General features: G+C 44.8%; 1 protein-coding gene across 8 annotated transcripts in view; it reads left to right on the forward strand.

Annotated features, from left to right (window-relative positions):
- Positions 1-17,735, forward strand: part of LOC144113186 (protein regulator of cytokinesis 1-like) — a 347,115-nt gene that overhangs the window by 13,281 nt on the left and 316,099 nt on the right. For 3 of the 8 annotated variants that reach the window (XM_077646131.1, XM_077646132.1, XM_077646128.1), the window contains 4 exons: positions 993-1,438; positions 2,951-3,134; positions 3,227-3,451; positions 7,141-7,575. In XM_077646131.1, the coding sequence (XP_077502257.1) occupies positions 993-1,438; positions 2,951-2,986 (482 nt within the window). In that variant the 3' untranslated portion in view covers positions 2,987-3,134; positions 3,227-3,451; positions 7,141-7,575. Of the gene's footprint in view, positions 1-992; positions 1,439-2,950; positions 3,135-3,226; positions 3,452-7,140; positions 7,578-17,735 lie in introns of those variants that run through there. The other 5 variants (XM_077646135.1, XM_077646130.1, XM_077646133.1 and 2 more) reach the window with 3 other exon arrangements.

Here is a 17,735-nt window from a genome sequence, read left to right on the forward strand (position 1 = left end):
TTTTTTGGCGATAAGTTGTAGTTCTGCAGTCGGTAGCTCTCCGCCCCATGATGCTTAGAGCGCCCATGGTGGTACAGGTGGTCTCGAGGAAGCTCCATGCAAATTCTCATAGCCAGGGCGCAAGCTTTTCCTCTAGTTAATAGCAAGAAGCTCTATGCTTCCTTGGGACAGAAACGAATGCTTATAGAGTGCAATGGCTCGATCCCGCAAAGCCGCTCTCAGGTACATAGAGAGTAGCCTTAAGTGGTGAGTGCTAGGTCGTAGGATGTTTTCAGAGAGGCGCAAAATCTTTCGATGCTAAAAGTAGCCAGATCTTCTGGAGGTATATTTTTGATTTTCTTTATTTACAGTGCTTTTATGTAGAGCAAACAAGTTGGTTTTGTTAATTTAATATAAGATACAAAAACTTGACAAAACGTATCTCGAGTTATTAACACAATTTGCTGTATATTTACTCTTTGTTCAATCATCCAGCTCCCACTAAGTGATGCCATACCCGCTGCTAAAACCGCTACTGTATGGTGACGCCATCAGCGCCACGAATTTGTTTTTGCGAGCTAATTAAGATATTAAAAACCGCTGCATACGCGGTACGACCGATGCTAATAGCATCACTATAACTCATACTATGCAACCAATAGGCAAAGCAATGCCGTGAAAATGTGTTTCGGGACCCCTTTAACCGTTGCACCACTGTGCCAGGAGTGGTGTGCGGACTCCCAGGGATCTTTGAATGTACAGTTGAAAATGACCAAATGCACATGTGTCGTTCTCGCAGTCATACCCTTCAGGCTGAGCTTTTTTTCTTTTCATGGCTCGCTGTGTTGCATATGTGGACATTAACCCATTATCGCTATACCAGCAACTGCCATCTGTAAACACTTTATCTGAAGACAAGAACGGAAGTGAAAACCGAACTGCTAGCGCACGTAATTCTCATCTCGCCTGACTACGCTAATCGACTGTCATTTTTTTTCTCTTACCCACTGCAGACGTCAAGATGATGCACGAACTGGGTGGCCTGGGCCACTTCTGCGGCTTAGAAGACCACATTCTACAGCTGGGAGTTTTGCCGCTCGTTGCGACGTCCTCTGCAGGAGACCGCGTCGTTGCTGGCGTTTTTGCTGCCTGTGTTGCCTTCGACTCTTGCCCGCCGAACGCCTCTGCCGCCCAGAAGATCCTCACCGGTTCTCACGCAATGGCGACTGTGCACAAAAGAGACTACGTCGTCAACTTCGTCAACTGGTTCCGGTTGGTAGATGATGTCGTCCTCCACTGCAACCTCCGACTACAGACGTTACTGGAAGGTTGGGAAAGGCTTCGTGTCTTCAGCCTGCCGCAATTGAAGACGCTCATTGCAAGTGCCCCTGACACTGGAATAGACAACTTGTTCATAGCCCCTGAGGCCTTGCGTGCCTTGGTCTCCAGTTGTCCGCAAGTAAGCATCTACCGTTTCTGACATGCTTGGGCATGGTGCGAAATCAGAACCAAAAAGGAAATCAGGTTTAGTCAGGATTGAGTTTTGGTTGCTGCTGAGAAGGTGGCGCTAGCTGCAGGGCCTTGTTAAGTGACGAGGATGCGGAGATATGGCACGACATGAAGAAAGGCGGCATTGCCGCTGTTCGTATACATAGCAGTTCCTCCGTTACATACTTTTGCAGTGTATTGAGTAGCTAGTTTGGTTTACTTCTTGTTAACGTAATGTACTAGTTGAAGTGACCATGCACAAACCAGAGTGTTGATTTTTTTTCTCCACTTGCTCTGAATCTAGGTGAACACCCATTTATTATCATTCTTTGTGACAGAAGTGGATGGCTCCTGTAAAATGACCGCTCGATAATTTAAGTGATAAAGGAGGCAGAAATAAACTTCAACAATCCTTCTCCACGCAGGCAGTCTAGTTTTGTTGAGAATCCTCTACACCATATCCTTATGCAGGGGTCAGCATGTAAAAATATACGCCACAAGAAAAACATTGAGTAGAGCATAACACTGTGCCCTTGGCGTTATCAAGAAAATGTGAGGCCATGTGGATGCGGCAATTGCTTCAGTACAGGGTTGTGTGCCACGTGGCGCGATTCGCACGAACTAAGGTCGCTCCTCAGATTTATGGACACGTAAATTTGTTTTCTGGGAAAATGAGACATCCCAGCAAAAATCGAGAAAAGTAGCTGATAATCCGCTTTCACTGGTTCTAATATACTCGGATAGGATTTTGTGTAGACACAGCGCCGCTGATCAAGTGTTCAGGTGCTAAGCATTTGAGCAAAGACACCTCTGATCTGTTTGGTTTAAAATTGGTTTGGAGTGAATTTTGTGGACTCTACTTGATAAAATCAAGTTCTATTGGCTGACCTTAACATAAGTGATTGTGCTTTGTACAGCAAAGTCCATTTACCTGATTCGCAGAAATGCATTCCCTTTCTGCAGTCTGTTAGATTGCAGGACATGTCAGTTCCTCTTTGGCTGCCAAGCCCTTTATAAATTGGTTCTCATGTCCCAGCATGCCCAACGTTCTCGGACAGAAATTTTGAATATTGAAAAAATTGTAAGATACTGTTCTAGAAATATTGAAGGTAATGGTTCATTTTTCTGATGTGTAACAATAGAACGTTAACATGTTTCCATCGATTGCATTGAGCAGTTAAGACTAGCATTGAAACAAAAGGGAACGCTTTTTTCTATAGCAAAAGCGGTAATAGGAAAAAAAAAGTTTAAGCCTGCTGATGTGTGGTCGGAGGATATGTTCATTGTTATACTGAAATCTTATATGAAAAACGGTAATGAACTTTTTCTCGTTTTAAAATGACTGTGTCCAGAATTGTTGCGTATTCTAGTCGAACCTTGAGTTGGGACAGTGATTGTAAAAAAAGCAGGACAAATTATGTGTGAGTAAACACTGATAATGCTGATGATGGGTGCTGAGATGCTTCCATTTCTGTAATGCCAGCTGCTGCAACACTGTCGCCTACCACTGATGCAGTGAGAGTTCCTGCTATCCAAAGTGGGTGAGGAGCCACTGGTCCGCACGAGCGAGGAGAGCAAGGACCTGCTCATCGAAGCCGTGCGCTACCACCTGATGCCCGAGTGGCGCGCCGCCATGGCGGGGCCACGCACCTCCGCTAAGCAGCTGGGTAATGAATTGCAGTGATATTTTGCTGATAACAAGGTCACATTACAACGTGCTCACGTTTAGCACGTTTTCTTGCCATGGTGTTTCCTGCAGCTCCGCGAGATGTGGCCACCCATGTACGACCTTCTACGCCTTGTGCTCCACTGCTTAACATGGTGCTGACCAGACTTTCCTCTTTGCTGTCGTCGCCAAGCATATGCCTGGGCTTGAGTTTTGATAGCCTTCGTGGTGGGAAGACCACCGTGGAAGACCAGCGATGTAACGTCAAGCGTCATGGACTGCGCAAGCAAGCTATTCTCGAGTGTGGGACGGCTGGAGGTAAGCCAGCCTCCCACTGTTAGCCCTGCTATTATAGCGTTGGCGTTAAACAAAGTGCACAGTAAGGGGATAATTACTCTTAGCACTGCTTTTACGGTTTTTTGGCTAGGACAGTGTGGCAACGTTGTAGTGGCAGGCGGTCGGATTAGTCAATCTGTCACTCCAGGAAGCTAAAAGAACATCTTGGCAAAAGTGGTCGTGACATGCACAGTCCTTGGCCAGTGAAGAAAGTATCTAATCTTGCACATAACCAGTACAGTAAATTCTTGTTGATATGCTGAAAAAAAAAAATGCGAGAGAAAAACATATTATCCAGGAAAAAGTGTGATCCAAACTACCTGATTCTGAAAACTAACGATTGAATGTGGTGTGAAGACATTTATTGTCAATTTGATTTCATAAGAATGTCGATTGGCATTCTTTGGCTTAAGATATTAACAGCTCCTTCTTTTAGTGCTCGCAGAATGTGGTCCGAATTTGCGTTATCCTTAACACAAGTAGGCTGCCGCGTTGGCTCAGTGGTTACGGCGCTCTGCTGCTGACCCAAAAGACGCACGTTCGATCCCGGTCGCGGCGTGTGAATTTCGATGGAAGCGAAATTCTAGAGGCCTGTGTACTGTGCGATGTGATGCACATTAAAAAAACCCAGGTGGTCTAAATTACTGGAGCTCTTCACTACGGCATCCCTCATAGCCTGAGTCCCTTTGCGAGGTTAAACCCTCATAAACTAAAATCCTTAACACAAGTGAAGCATATTCGGTCAGTCGACAGCAATGGCGAGTCGGGATCTCTTGCTCGTAGGTTTCAAATGCTTCACCCCTTTACTCCATTGCACAAAAGAGCTGCGCCAGCTGGCTATCGCAGTCTTTGTTCTAGGTGCTGTTACTATACTGCGTTACTACTGGACCTGCCCTTATCCAAGCACTTGGTTGTAGCTCTCAGATAATTTGCCCCATTGCCTGTAGACGCTGCAAGGAAGCCATTGCATTTCTCTGTCGCATCTTCGCTGGAATGGCCCTCGCACATTTGCGCATATTTCCTTTTTTTTAACTCTTTGATCCTCTGCACCTAGGCACATCTGGGGAGCTACCACACTTCTTCCGACTACACATGTATGCTGAAGCATGGGCAATACTGAAGCATGCTGATGCATGGGAAATGCTGAAGTATGGGAAATGCATTCATGAAAATGTTTATGGCAGAGAGGATTTATTACCGGGGTCATGCCACTTGCAGTGGCAGTTCAGGTGTGGGCCGGTATGTGAGACAGATACTGTGCCATTGCCTTTCCCCAAAAACCAATTTTTTCCTCAGCCATGACGTGAGGGAAGGCATGAAGGAGGAGTTGAAAGTAGGGAAAGGGAAACAGACCATGATCGGGGCCTCCAGGTTACTTTAGTAAGGAGCTCAGCTGCTGTCCGAGGATGCGGGTTCACTACCTGCCGCGGCGACCGTATTTGTGTACCGGCGAAATGCAGGGGGCGTCCGTGCGTTGTACAGAGTCAAAAAAGAAAATGAAAATTAGTTTTGAGGAAACAAAATGACGCAGTATCGAAGTTGACCGCGGCGGGCGTTTTTATGGAGGCAAAAGGCTAAGGTGCCCGTGCGCTGTGCGATGTCAGTGCACGTTAAAGATCCCCAGGCGGTCGAAATTATTGCAGAGCCCTCCTCTACGGCACCTCTTTCTCCTTTTCTTCTTTCACTCCCTCTATCCCTTCCCTTATGGCGCGGTTCAGGTGTCCAAGGATATATGAGGCATACATTGCGCCAATTCTTTTCCTCAACAATCAACCAACCAGCAATATTTTAAGCAAAATTTGCATTTACATACTTTTTTGCTGGTTTGTTACGGGTCATAGAGATCATATCGAATGATAGGACATTCTTGATTATCGAAAACAACGTTTGCTTTTTCCATATTTTTTGGCGATAAGTTGTAGTTCTGCAGTCGGTAGCTCTCCACCTCATGTCTCGAGGAAGCTCCATGCAAATTCTCAAAGGCGGGGCGCAAGCTTTTCGTCTAGGTAATATTAAGGAACTCTGCTTCCTTGGCACAGAAACGAACGCTTATAGAGTGCAATGGCTCGATCCCGCAAAGCCGCTCTCAGGTACATAGAGAGTAGCCTTAAGTGGTGAGTGCTAGGTCGTAGGATGTTTATAGAGAGGCGCAAAATCCTTCGATGCAAAAAGTAGCCAGATCTTCTGGAGGATTATTTTTGTTTTAGTTTATTTACAGTGCTTTTATGTAGAGCAAACAAGTTGGTTTTGTTAATTTAATATAAGATACAAAAACTTGACAAAACGTATCTCGAGTTATTAACACAATTTGCTGTATATTTACTCTTTGTACAATCATCAAGCTCCCACTAAGTGATGCCATACCCACTGCTAAAACCGCTACTGTATGGTGACGCCATCAGCGCCATGAATTTGTTTTTGCGAGCTATTTAAGATGTTAAAAACCGCAGTATACGCGGTACGACCGATGCTAATAGCATCACTATAACTCATACTATGCAACCAATAGGCAAAGCAATGCCCTGAAAATGTGTTTCGGTACCCCTTTAACCGTTGCACCACTGTGCCAGGAGTGGTATGCGGACTCCCAAGGATCATTGAATGTACAGTTGAAAATGACCAAATGCACATGTGTTAACTCATTAACGTTCTCGCAATCATACCCTTCAGGCTGAACTCAAGTGCCTCCTCCTGTTTTTTTTTTGCTGTAACAAGGGAAGTCCACTTACTATCATCCTCCGATATGGCAAACTCAATCCGCGCAACCGTGAGGTTCATTATAAGCAGGCTCGACGGTATTTCCAATTCCTTGCCTTTGCTATGTGAGCATATCTTATGTTATTAATTTGTTTCAGTGCAGTAGTAGTTTTTGCAGAATAGTAATCGCACTACATTTGCAGCTCACAAATATATTTTGCTGCCTGAAGTTTTAATTTCGAAAAATCAAGTTTTCATATCGCCTGTGTTTACGGGATTATTTCCGCTCAGTTTAAAACTGCCAAAGTTTGTCTGTTTCAATCAAATGAAAATTGACTATTTCGCGGAAACTTTCTCTCGATTGTATTCTTTGACAACCCTTATTATTGATAGCTGCTTTTAATAATGAATATTTAGATCGTTTATACTGTGTTGCATTTTTACGTTTTCAGTACCATATATGATTATTGTTATTTATTTTTGCTTTTTTGTTTTTGTCCTGATAATCTATTAAGTTGCTTTGTTTGAATCGCGTGCACTGTCTTTCTGTGTGTAAACTAAGACTTAAGACCGCCATTGGAACACGAAAGGGAACGCTTTTGTCCTTAGCAATAGCGGTAATCTAAAAAAAAAAGTTAAGACTGCCGATGGGTGGTCAGCAGATATTTTGATTGATATACTTAAAATTTATATTAAAAAATTACCTTTGTTTTAAAATGATTTTGTCCATAATTTTGGCGTATTCTAGTCAAACCTTGAGTTTTGAGAGAGTGATTGTGAAAAAAAGCAGGACAAGTTGCTTTCATAAACTTTTTCTCGTTTTAAAAGGATTTTGTCCAGAAATTTTGCGTATGCTTGTCGAGCCTTGAATTTGGAGAGAGTGATTGTGAAAAAAAGCAGGGCAAGTTATGTGTGAGTCAACACTGATAATGCTGATGATGGGTGCTGAGATGCTTCCATTTCTGTAATGCCAGCTGCTGCAACGCTGTCGCCTACCACTGATGCGGCAAGAGTTCCTGCTATCCAAAGTGGGTGATGAGCCACTGGTTCGCACGAGCGAGGAGAGCAAGGAGCTGCTCATCGAAGCCATGCGCTACCAACTGACGCCCCTGCCTCCTCTTAGCGGGTGGGTAATGAATCACACTGATATTCGAGAGCGAGGTCATTGTACAACCAGCTCTCGTTTAGCGTGTTTTCTCGTCATGATGTTTCCTGCTGCTCCGCAAGATGCAGACACCCATGCATGACCTTCTGGAGCCTTCTGATCCACTGCTTAACACGGTGCTGACCAGACGTTCCTCTTTGCTGACGTTGCCAAGCATATCTCTTGGCTGGTTGCTATCAACTACTCTTGTAAGAACAACCATTATTAAAAACCCACCCAACAATATCTGGGCTTGAGTTTTGTTAGTCTTTGTGATGGGAATACCACCGTGGAAGACCAGCGGGAAACCAGCGATGTAATGCCAAGCGTCGTGGACCGCGCAGGCAAGCTATTCTCGAGTGTGCGACGTCTGGAGGTAAGCCAGTCTCCGAATGTTAGCCCTGCTATTATAGCGTTGGAATTAAATGAAAAGTACAGTTAGGGGGTAATTACTCTTAGCACGACCCTTGCTCAGCCCTTCAAATCGTTGGTCCACTCGGACTGGCCCTGCCGTCTTCTAGGCTTCCAGGTTAGCTGAGATGATAGACTGCCTGCTGTGGACAGGAAGTGGTTCCGGGTTCGATCTTCGTGACGGGACGAATTTTTCATCAACTACGAAGTGTTGGAAAAAGCTGTTTAGCTTCCCATTGTAGCCGTATGGCTGCGCACGGGTGGATACTGGTTAGCTATTACTTAGGGATTGCCCTATACATTCAAATAATCTTTAATGTTCGGGCTTGGCCAGTTCTTTCATTCGTTTTCTCTTGACTTGCACCCCTGGGAAGAACGACTGTCTCACTCAGCCACCTACGGGAGTAAAACAGTAAACCGGCGAGTTTAGCTAGTTGGGTGAATGGTCATGACTGCAACAACGCCTATGGGAACGGAGCTCTTGCCTTTGGTAACCCAGTTTCTGCCCCTAAGTTGAGCACCAGCGCTGGTTAGGGCAATCGCAGACTTTCCCACATCCTCCCCAAAGCCGGCTACAGAATTACGTCACTGTGACTAGGAGATATAGCTGCAGTGAAAAAGGACGGGCTCCTTTTGGAGCAACAGCTCCTCTCTCCGAGCGGATACTTTCGGGTCCTCAAGGTTTCACTTTGACCTTGAGCCAGGCCTCACACGCCCGACGTCATACCATGGGTCTGGCCACAGCTGGAGTCGAGCTGCGCTGCGCCGCGCCACTCAAAGCTGCGCCGAACCTTCGCCATGCCAGGTGGCATGACCACTTGATTGGCCATATATAGTGCGCGCCTCACTGCGCTCTCGCTTCAGTCGGAGCCGTTCGGTCTATACTCGGCGCAGTGATGGAGGCCGGTCTTTCGCTCGTCTCATTAGCGGTAACGGAGTTAAACCTCAACCATTTTCTTTCGCTTGCCTTTCAGGGGTGCTACGAGTTGCGTACAATGACGGGTTAACTAGATATCCAGGACCACAAGGTACACCAAACTGATTGTGATTAAGTGAGTGTTCAGAGCCAGCATAGCGAAGACTGCCATGAAGAGGGAGAGGTGGCACAGAGTACCTGCCAGTGCTCTGTGTACCAATGAGCATACGTACTACCGACGTCATGCCTCTAAACTGAAGGAGCAAATGAGTTTACATGGGCGCGTTACAGGCGGTGTTGTACTCTGCTTGAACCTAATACTACGTTGAAGTTCTGTGTGGTTTAAGCCTTTTGTATCTCGTCATTTGCGCTTATTTCTGGAATGGAGCTCCTGGCATGCCAGTCGCACTTTCAGAAAAGCCAAAGGCAGAAAACGCCCATCGGCCATGCATTGTCAGTACATTTTGAAGAACCACAGGCACTCGAGTCTATCCAGAGCCTTTCGCCATGGTGTTGTTCAATATCCATGTAGACTTTAATTCGACAACGTTGGAGCAGACGTTCGGAGCGGACCATCCAAAGTTAACTGCTGAAAGTCAACTTGTCACCATATCTAAAGCTGAAGCAACCCGAAGATCACACTTTGTTATATTTTATCAAGGAGCATGCGCACATTAACCGCAGCAATTTGCACGAGGATTATACCGCTAATCACATTATCAGCAAAAAAGACTGCCTTCTCCAAGCAAGCCATAGCCGCCATGGCTACGTCGTCACCCCACATAGTATAGAGTGATACTAATAGCACAAAAGAGAAGGAAGGCGAAGAATGGAAGTATTAGTTACTTGGATTGCTGAAAAACGTTTTTACAATCAAATACATGCCGCAAATATTGCCAGTTACCTCTGAAGCTGCTATTGCTGTACGAAATACCTGTACACATCTGCTTGGGTTGTAGTTGCAGAAAATTTTGGTATGCTCGCTGGGAATGATTTAGAATGCCTGTTTTATCTGGTCCTACTACAGCATGTCTGTCAGCATACCTTCAAAAAAATTAGCACCTTTGGCATTATACTTTGCATAATTCTGATTTCCCTTTGTCACATTATATTTCATCGCTCTATTTCTACACAGAACAAATCTTGTCATCACTGCAGATGTCTTCATAGTTAAATCATACTCACAAGGTAGCATAGCTTGGAGATTGTGCTCTCAATGTTTCGTGCCCGACTGCCTGCTCTTAGACGGCATAATGGTGGTCCGGCCGATGAGATTGCCAGGGCATGGGATTAGTCCAAGTGTATTAACTACCGTCCGTTATCGCTTTCATTAAGCATTTGGAGACTGAACTGCTCCATAATCTATAAAGCACTACCATTTCAAGGCTCTTCTCGTGGATGTGAAGGAATGCCTCGATACCTTTTGATTTCCTCGCGACAGTTTTTATTTTCTTTTTTAGGGGGTCAGTATTATGGTCTGTATAGCACTTTCAAAGCATTCTTTTGGCAGCTGTTGACGCGCAGTGTAGCTTGTAACTTTGAATGACAGCTCTTCCATAATTGAGGAAGGAAAATAGACGTTCTTTGGAAGCATTGTACCAAGAAAGCAGCTTTGCACCTGTGGTGCACCAATCTTAGGCTCACCTCTGGCATTACTGTGCCCTTGCTTGTTTATTTTTATATTTGCTGTACAAAGATCATGCACAAAAAATGGAAACCGCTGTGCTGAGTGACATATTTTTATTCTGAACAAAACCTGGATTCATATGCGTGCATATAGCTAATACGTTCAATGGGGCCCAAATGGACAATCAACATGGGGTAGGTTGAAAGAAAAACTAAACTTGATAGCAATCATTAAACAGTCCACCATTGCATGTCATTTTCTTTCGAGTGGAATTTTTCTTCGTAATTTATAGCCCAGGTAGAAAGAGCAAAGCAGCACTCAGCAAGACAGCTGTGTAGTATTGTTTTCTCATTGCAACGATAACGTGAACAGAGGCTGCCTCTGTGCAGCGCTAAACATTGCATTGCCTAGAGTTGGTCTGGGCTCACAAAATGAGTGCTGTGATTCGTTAAGGACCGTTCGTCAGTGAACTCCAGGAGGATGACGCAGTGTTCCTCGGAACACTGCGCCAGTATTTCGTACTGACTGTAACCATATTCGATGCCACCGAAAGGTATGTAAATGGTCTTGTGAAACGGGTGGAACTTGCTGATGGTCAGATTGTCCTCGTGGCGGGCACGGCCAATGTAGAGAGGCTCTCCAGACAAGGTCATGCCCCTCAAGTGGCTCCGCTCTGCACATCGTCAGCAGAGCTTGGCCGCCAGGCCAGTGAAGCGCCGTCGGAGGCGAGCAGCTGCGAAAAAGATTTTGGACGCAGAGTGCATTGACGGTCCTTTCATTTCACTGTGAATTAACTTGAGCTAATTAACAGCACCAAACATTCTCCCACACCTGCACCTAATGTTGTCTATAATCATACACCGAGCAACCGCCTTGTGAGTGGACCGCGGGTAACAATCCACTGCGTTGTCAGGTTTAGTGCGGTCTCTCGCTCGGTTAGGTAATGATCATCAGCCTAGCTACATCCACTGCAGAACAAAGGCCTCTCCTATTGATCTCCTAGTTAACCCGGTTTCTGTGAGATTTCTTACTCTGAGTGTTTAGATCCTCAATCATGCGCTGCAGCTCTTGCCCCAAGTTGTGTTTCACCTAAGAGTTTACACAATTTTTAAAAATAAGGCATTTTATCATAATTTATTTACCCTTAAGGGCCCCAGGGGGCATTACATAAGGGGGGGGCGAACAGTAATGTCACAAAGAACAAAATTGGAACATAAGCTCAACACATGTAGATACAACTGTGAACACTTCAAAAGAAAAGCAAGTAAGAGAGTAAACAAAAGAAAAAGGGCCTTCAACAGGAATTATTTGGGGAATAAATCAATTAACATCTGTTTAAATTTTAGAGAATTAACTTCATTCACAACACTGTCTGGAAGGACATTCCACTCGGCTATGGCAGCTGGCAAGAACGAGGAATTGAACGCATTGGTTGAACCATGAATGCGTTGAATACTACGGCAATTATACAAACGTCGCAATCATCTTAAAGGGGGCATAATTAGGCTCTCACGCAGTTGGGGAAAATTATAAAGTTTATGAAATAGTCTTGCTATCTTACGACGGGATGCCAAGGAAGGTAAACCAACAGAGGATTTGATATTAGTAACACTCGACCGAGAATCATAATTTGATATAAACCGAGCGGCTCGATTTTGAATGGCCTCTAACATATGTGTTAAATACTTTTGATGGGGATTCCAAATGCTCGATGCATATTCAAGTTTAGTGCGGATGAAAGTTTCGTATGCGATTAGTCTAACCTTTGGGGGAGAAAATGTGAGCGATCGTCTGATGAATCCTAGTGATTTAGAAACGCTAGCAGCAAGGGACGTTATGTGCTTCGACCAGTTAAGATCACTTGTTATTTCTATGCCGAGGTATCTGTAGGATTCAACTTCAGATAGCGCGGTCCTGTTTAGCGTGTAAGAAAATTGCAGGTTAGATCGTTTACGGGACACGTGCATAAACTTGCGTTTAGTTTCGTTCAGTTTCATGAGCCAGGTCGAGCACCAATTTTGTATCAAGTTCAGGTCGTCCTGCAGCAATGATGGGTCGTTCGTAGTGCTAACACGGCGGTAAAGAACGCAATAATCTGCGAACAAACAGATGGATGATGAAATGCTTAAAGGAAGGTCATTGATAAAGACAAGAAACAGGAGCGGCCCAAGAACTGAGCCCTGAGGCACTCCAGAGGCGACTTTAGTGACGGTAGAAGGATGGTTGTTGATGACGGTGTATTGCGAACGATTAGTTAGGAAACTGCAAATCCATGATAATATCAGCTGGTGCAGTGAAAGGGAGGAAAGTTTAGCCAAGAGGCGCTGGTGAGGAACTCGGTCGAAAGCTTTCGAAAAATCGAGGTAGATATCTGTTTGAAACAAGGAGTCAAGGTTTAGGTGGAGGTCAGTCGTAAATTCGAAGAGTTGAGTTTCACATGAGTAGCCAGAACGGAATCCGTGTTGGTTTGGAAAGAAAAAAAATTTCTATCGAGGTGATTAGCTACTTGGGAGTAAATATGTTCAAGTAGTTTACACGCAATGCATGTTACCGAGATGGGACGATAATTTGATGGATCGGAGCGGTTACCTGCCTTAAAGCAAGGCACGACTCGGCTAATCTTCCCCTCGGACGGGATTTGGCCACTAGAAATGGATTGCGTAAAAATCATTTGCAGGAAATGACTGGATATTACTTTGGTATCTTTAAGAATTTTCGCAGAAATGTCGGGCCCAGGAGCACTTGATACCTTTAAATCTTCAATAAGTCTACATATTCCTTCGGCTGAGATACTAACAGGTGGCATTTCAGATACATTTAGGCTCTGTGATGTAGGAATGTTTACGGCTGGTTCGTTGGTGAAAACAGATGAGAAGTACGTATTCATTACGTCCGAGCGAAACTCATTTGGAACATGACAACCATCTTGATCTAATAAAGATATAATATGTGAACCGCTACGACCTGGAGTTAAAATAGTCCAAAACTTTTTTGTGTTTCGAAGGATATCGAGTAGGTCATTGTTGTAAATGTTTTGTTTAGTGCTCTTAAGCAACTTGATATAATTTCTCAGACAGCTAAAATATTTCTCCCATTTAGACGCTAAGTTGGAGCTCTTAACTTCTCTAAATAATCGTTTTTTCTTATTGCACAGACTTCTTAAAGAGTTGGTAAACCACGGTTTTCCGGCATCACCACGAATGCAAACGAGGGGTACATAAGATTTAGTTAAAGAGGTGATTTTTTCTTTATACATGGACCACTTGTCATCAATAGACCTGAAAGAAGCAGTCTGTTCGAAGTGGAGAAGAAATTTGGCTAGTTCCTCATTGATTTTAGAAAAATTGGCTTTTTTGTAGTCGCGTATGTATTTCACTGAGCGTTGTCGGGAAGTAATGCGAACTGAAAAGTTGAACAACACTATGCTATGATCGCTAAGACCGGCAATGGATGACAAAGACTGGATTAAATCAGGATTAGATGCAAGAGCAAGATCTATGATGTTAGTGCCCCGAGTTGGTATTCTGACTGCTTGAGAGAGGTCAAACGAAAGAATAAGGTCCAAAAATTCTCTGGAATGGCGGGAAGATGCGGTTAGATTATCCCAGTCGATGTCTGGGAAATTAAAATCGCCGCTAACTATGAGATTGGCATTGGGAAACTGTTTATTTATGTCGAGCAGAATGATGCTTAAGTCGTCGATGAAGGAATGATCGGAGTCAGGTGCTCGGTAACATGCGATTATTATATTAGTGCAATGAGCAAGAGAAACGTTCACGCAAAAGATTTCGCTTTTACTATTGACTGCGATAGCAGAAGAGACCAGAATACTTTTAACAAGAACCATCACGCCGCCTCCCCTACGCCCTGGTCTGTCACGACGGAAACAAGTGAAGGATTGCACGACGGAAACAAGTGAATGATTGCTTATCTTGGAAAAGTTCGTCATTCAGTATATCAGGTGTGAGCCACGTTTCAGTAAAGATGGCAATATCTGTGCTGTTTTGCAATATAGCTTCCACGGCTTCTTTCTTTGGAAAATAACTTCGGATATTTGTTAGTAAAACGGAAACTGATTTATCCGTTGGGGCAGGGGCTGCACGCGTGCGATGTTGGAAGCATTGGTGCTTAAAGGACCTGTATGCCTGTGGAGAGCGCTATAAATTTAATTCAACCACAGAATCTTTAACAGCATCGTACACAAACTGTTTGTTGTTCATGATGAGCTTATCAAAACGGATTTTAAATGAGCCACCTCGTTGCTGACCATACGAAAAAAAGTTTCTTCCTTGCCAAGCGAACGCGTGCAGAGTAGTCCTCACGGACAGAATAGGAAGAATTTTTAAGCTTGGAGCTGGCAAAAAGGATACGCCCTTTGTCTTTAAATCTCATAAAATTTACAATGATAGGGCGGTTTTTTCCTTGTTGGAAACGGCCAAGTCTGTGAACACGCTCAATATCATGGCTATCAATTGTGACATCGAGCTCGTCCGCGCAGAATGAAATAATCCGCGATTCAGACACGGACCAAGATTCATCTTGTTTGAAAAGTTTGAAAAGTATTTATTTGAAGTGTGTTTCATACACTTCAGGAAGGAGGCCAAAAGGCGTGGTGCCTGGCGAGGGCCTTCCTCCCTGGGGGTAAGCAAACTGCACTCGGCACATACACACACAAAATAAACAAATACAATAAATGTAGCGGTCGCCATTACACTTGCTGGCATGTTAAAAGAAAAACAAAGGAAAAACTGTACAACAATGTTAAGGTATCTTCGATCTGTGATTCCAAAAAACAGCAAATTGGACCGTCGGAGACGGTTCTCAGCGTCATCACATTTATCTGAAAGTAGCTTAATGTCGGATGAAAGTTTAGCCATATCAGGATCGGCTGATAAACTCGGGCTACTTAACTGATTAGAGCTCGTGATTTGTTCCAGGGCGTCAACTCGCACAGAAAGGCTGGATATTGAAACCTCGAACTTCGACTGAGCAGCCCGAATCAACGCTAGTTCACTAAGCATAGTATTTTGAGTGCATTCAATGCGGGATATAGCCAAGGCAATTGACTCGAGGGACGAGTTAGGGGCGTTATTCTCTGGGGGTCCTGGGTTCAATTCCACATCCCCGGCTAGCACAAGCATTAGGCAAACGACATAGGCGTTGATACACTGGTAACATGAAGTGCACAAGAACTTTCGCAAACTGCAGTCAGCGTCGATGGGGCACGACACCGCAACCAAAAACGCGTTATCAGAGCGAATGCAAATTGAATTTGGTAAGTAACCAACCTGCATGAAAAAGGGCATTCGTGCGACCTGCATCGTTGCGGTGGCGTGCCCCGAGTGATCGCAGTGTAATGGCGGTATGGGTGGTGGTGGTTGGTGCTATGGGATATTCTGGGGAGGTGGTACTGGTCCCGACGTATGTTGGCCCTTAGGGCATCACTCTTGGGGACCAGGGGAAGGGGTTAGGGGGATGTAGGGTGGGGACGCGGTATTTGTACTCCAATCAATGCGGTGGCGCTGAGCGTAGCTCCTGGTTGCCAGATGCGGAAACGGGTCGCCAGATGGGGAAAGGTTTAACAAGCGGGTACTGCACGGCGTCGCTTTCCTTGTCCATGAAGTCAGCTTGCTGCCAAACGTCGGAATCCATATCCAGGTTGTAACAGCTGCCTTGACAGCCCGGCAGCGTGGTAATCCATATGAGTAAGGCCTGCATGAAAAAGGGCATTCGTGTGACCTGCATCGTTGCGGTGGCGTGAAGAATGCTTTTTCTGCATAGCATTGTCAGCGATGTAGTACATCGGAATAAGACTTAAGATGTGCTAAGTAGCCGGCTGGTTAAATGTATTGGATGGTTGACTTTTGAGCTATTACTGTTAGGCTCCTTAATTATTGACAGGCATGTAGTTCACCTTAAGTGATATCCATATCAGTTTTTAGAATCTTGAAAATGCAGTTACCCTTGACGCTGTCGCCGAGCAAATTTTGTCTACATGGTGCCAAAAAACGTGCGTTTCCGAGAAGCTTGCAGGCAAAGAAACCTCTCCATGTGCACGTAACTCGTCGAAATAGTCAAAATTTGTGGCCACAGCGCCGAGGGTAAACACATTTTCGATATTCTAAAAACATATCGGTATTGCTTATGGTGGGCTACACACCTACCAATAATTAAGAAGTCTAACACTAATAGTTAAAAAGTCAACTATTCATTATTAGTTAACCGGTCTGCTAGTTAGCACATTTTAGCAGTATTCTGATGTACTAAACCGCTGACAACGCTATGCCGACAAAAGCGTCCTAACTCAAAAAACCTATTTTTAAAATTTGTGTAAAATCTTAGTGCACCCCGAATAGCAGGGCGATGGATTAAGCAAATCTGAGGTCACCAAGGGTCCTCCATTAACTTCTATGCCCAGATCCTACCAACCTCACCCACTTAAAAGCTCTTGTAAACAAGCGGTAAATGCCAGCAGAGATTGTGCCACATTGACTCACTTCCCCGATAGGTATTTTATCTCTCCCTCAGGAGGATTATGGTTGCTGTGTAGTGTCTTAGATATTTTCTAACACCTTTGCATATGGCTTTTCCAAACCGTGGTTACGCAGTGGCTGCATTAAGGCTGATGTTTCGAAATCCAATTGAGTACGTCCGCTGGCCATTTAATGCCCGTAGTCAAGGATTCACGACATACCATTTCCACCCCTTCTACTCATTTCTGCACGGTGCTTGCATACAAACTTTGATGTCAACATGCTGGCAGTAGCCAGTGCTTCCCGGTCAAAACATTTCCCGTCACTTTGAGGAAACTTTGTCAAGAGAAAAAAGGGCACGATTGTGCAACTTTCAGCCAGCGTGTAAAATTTCCTTGTATCTGTCAGTGCACGTTAAAGATCCCCAGGTGGTCGAAATTATTCCAGAGCCCTCCACTACGGCACCTCCTTCTTCCTTTCTTCTTTCACTTCCTCCCTTATCCCTTCCCTTACGGCGCGGTTCAGGAGTCCAAACCCGTTTCAAAAGGTATTACATTCCGTCTCTCGAGACGAGTGGCGCGTTCTTCTTCGCTTTCTTCATCTAGTAAACCAAGCAGCTAATTAACGCTCGTTACTTCAACATCTTCCAGACGGTGGCGGCCCTTTTTTTGTGTGTGTACGGCACGTAGCAGAAGCCCCGAGATGGCACTACCTTGCCGGGTATCACGTCACCTTCGTGCACGGCGCGCGCCACGAACATGGCGCTTCCACCCTTGTCCTCGCCACTGCAGGGGCACAGCGTTGGGGGTATGCGCTCTCCGTGACACAGCACCCAGTGGCACGGTGGCCTGTACTGGCTCACTGCGAGGCAATTTCGGCTGTTTACGAGAACTTTGCTCGCATTCCGAGCACGCTTATGAAAGTTCGATACTACGGGACAGGTTCCTATCATGCTTCAGTAGAAGCTTCAAGCTATAGCCTCCAGATTTTAGACGTGT

This window comes from Amblyomma americanum, chromosome 1, assembly GCF_052857255.1.
Source record: "Amblyomma americanum isolate KBUSLIRL-KWMA chromosome 1, ASM5285725v1, whole genome shotgun sequence".
In the NCBI taxonomy this organism is placed as follows: Eukaryota; Metazoa; Arthropoda; class Arachnida; order Ixodida; family Ixodidae; genus Amblyomma; species Amblyomma americanum.